Source organism: Salmo salar, chromosome ssa12, assembly GCF_905237065.1.
Source record: "Salmo salar chromosome ssa12, Ssal_v3.1, whole genome shotgun sequence".
NCBI classification, from domain to species: domain Eukaryota; kingdom Metazoa; phylum Chordata; class Actinopteri; order Salmoniformes; family Salmonidae; genus Salmo; species Salmo salar.
In genome coordinates this window covers 3,762,227-3,765,102 of record NC_059453.1, presented here as the reverse complement: position 1 = coordinate 3,765,102, position 2,876 = coordinate 3,762,227, and the positions used below count along the sequence as shown (strand labels likewise).

The following is a 2,876-nucleotide window of genomic DNA, read 5'->3' as shown; positions in this document are numbered from 1 at the left end:
CAAGCATCAGCTATCTGAGCAGCTTACCGATCGCTGCAGCTGTACACAGCCCATCTGTAAATAGCCCATCCAACTACCTACCTCATCCCCATGTTTTTATTAACTTAACTTAACTCTTTTGCACACCAGTATTTCTACTTGCACATCATCATCTGCACATCTATCACTCCAGTGTTAATTTGCTAAATTGTAATTACTTCGCTACTATGGCCTATTTATTGCCTTACCTCCGTACTCCATTTGCACACACTGTATATAGATTTATCTATTGTGTTATTGACTGTACGTTTGTTTATCCCAAAAATCTCAAATGTGTAACTCTGTTGTTTTTTTGTCGCACTGCTTTTTTTTATCTTGGCCAGGTCACAGTTGTAAATGAGAACTTGTTCTCAACTGGCCTACCTGGTTAAATAAAGGTTATTTTTTAATTTTTTAAAATAATTTAAAAAAATAAATTTAAAATAAATTTAAAAAATTTTAACTTTATTGACAACACCCAAATGGATACTGTTATTAACACGGTTCTTAATACTGTAGCAAACATATTAAGCAGGACATTCAAACAAGCCTTACAATTACAATCCAAAGTAGTGTGCAATGCACTCATAAGCAACCTGGAAATGGAGGTTACTCCCCTGAGTTTTCCCCCATTCACATTCAGAATACATTGTGAAAACTAAAATCTTTGCTCACCATTTTTGCTCCAGGCAGATATACTACATCCATAACTATCGGTTTCCTCATTAGTGGGGAGGAGTTTCTGCAACCAAATTGCCCTCGTGCCGCAATTTTAGCAAACACAGAAAGGGGCCTATATTGGAGACCAAAAGTCCTCTGGCACACTGCTTAGGATTTCAACAACATGAATAACTAGCCTACAATCATCGATGTTACTACTAATGTGAAAACAAGACAAAATATGACTATTCTTGCTCATTTTAAGACAATTGTCAAATAATTTTAACATTCATTACAGACGTCAATTGTTGTCCAACATCATGGCTCCGCTGTTGGCATCACCTTTTACAGTGGATTACCGCTGTTGTGGGCCTTTAATCATCTGTCTGACTTTGTTGTTCACACAGGAGAGAGACGGGACTATCGTGGATCCTCTGGGGAGCCTCGACAACCTCATGATGCTGAAGAGGCAGAGAAGAGTCTCTCCACATTAGAACACCTCAAGAAACAGAGATCCACAGGGAAGAGAACTCACTGCTGCTCTGACTGTGGGAAGAGATTCACCTCATCAGGCATTAAAATTCATCAGAGAACACACACAGGAGAGAAACCTTATAGCTGTGATCAATGTGGGAAGCGTTTTACAGACTCTAGCGGTCTGACTAAACACCAGAGAATACACACAGGAGAGAAACCTTATAGCTGTGATCAATGTGGGAAGAGTTTTCGTGGATCTGGCCACCTGGTATCACACCAGAGAACACACACAGGAGAGAAACCTTATCGCTGTGGTCAATGTGGGAAGAGTTTTGGTCAATCTGGAGAGCTGACAGTGCACCGGAGAACACACACAGGAGAGAAACCTTACAGCTGTGATCAATGTGGGAAGAGTTTTGGTCAATCTGGAGACCTGACAGTGCACCAGAGAATACACACAGGAGAGAAACCTTATAGCTGTGATCAATGTGGGAAGAGTTTTGATCGGTCTGGAGCGCTAACAGTGCACCAGCGAACACACACAGGAGAGAAACCTTACAGCTGTGATCAATGTGGGAAGAGTTTTCCTACATCTGGCTCTCTGACTCTACACCAGAGAACACACACAGGAGAGAAACCTTATAGTTGTGATCAATGTGGGAAGAGTTTTGGTCAATCTGGCCATCTGGTATCACACCAGAGAACACACACAGGAGAGAAATCTTATAGCTGTGGTCAATGTGGGAAGAGTTTTGCTGCATCTAGAACTCTGACTCAACACCAGAGAACACACACAGGAGAGAAACCTTATAGTTGTGATCAATGTGGGAAGAGTTTTGGTCAATCTGGCCATCTGGTATCACACCAGAGAACACACACAGGAGAGAAATCTTATAGCTGTGATCAGTGTGACAAGAGATACTTTGATAAAAGATCTCTGACCAAACATCAAGAAATACATACATGAAGGAGTTGTTTCATGGCATCAATGAAAAAATGTCACAATGTTTTTAACATTGTAGTTGGAGTATTTGAAAGTATTTCACAATGTAGAACCCTAAACGTTTGCCTCATTCAATTGATTTCAGCATGATATGGATATTAGCCTCAGGGGGAAAAATCCAGGCTCTGAAATGAAAGAGTACTATTTATGTGATTTAACAAAAAGTGACTAACAAAAAAAAAGAGCTGTGTTACACTTACCATGTTGGTGACGCACTTGAATCAAAATGCAACACCTCAAAATGTTGCTAGCTGTTTTCTACAAATTCTCCTCTAACCAGTGATGTACACATTATTCCCAGATTCCGTGTGTTTTTTTGAGCTGTTAGTTTAACAGGACGTGCAACCTCATCTCCCTTCTGTCACACAAATTATTTTAGCATGATATCGATGAGTGATGACAAATAAGTGTTCCTTTGTTTAGCCACCCCTAAATTTAAATGTGACACTCCAAAATGTAGCTGACTGTCTACTGCAGGTTGTCCTCTAACCAGTGAGGTAAAATATATCTCCCATTTCCATGTGTTTTTTTAGTTGTGTTAGTTTCAACAGCATGTACAACCTGATACCCCCCCCCCCCCCTAATCGATATCATTGATTTATTGCTACTTGTCAAAACAACAGCGTTTCTGGTGCTTGTGCATTTTAAAAGTTGTTTGTTTAAAAAATTACAAGTAATATGATTATTGTGGCAGATGTTTGTGTATATAGCACATTTT

The 2,876-nt window shown here is 39.7% G+C and overlaps 1 protein-coding gene across 1 annotated transcript; it reads left to right on the top strand.

The window, feature by feature from the left end:
- Window positions 1-1,228: 1,228 nt before the first annotated feature.
- On the top strand, window positions 1,229-2,307 carry LOC123725375 (zinc finger protein 180-like; the record flags this gene model as incomplete). Its single annotated transcript, XM_045690500.1, has 1 exon — window positions 1,229-2,307. A coding segment is annotated over one exon (894 nt), but the record flags the coding sequence as incomplete, so codon positions are not given.
- Window positions 2,308-2,876: the final 569 nt, after the last annotated feature.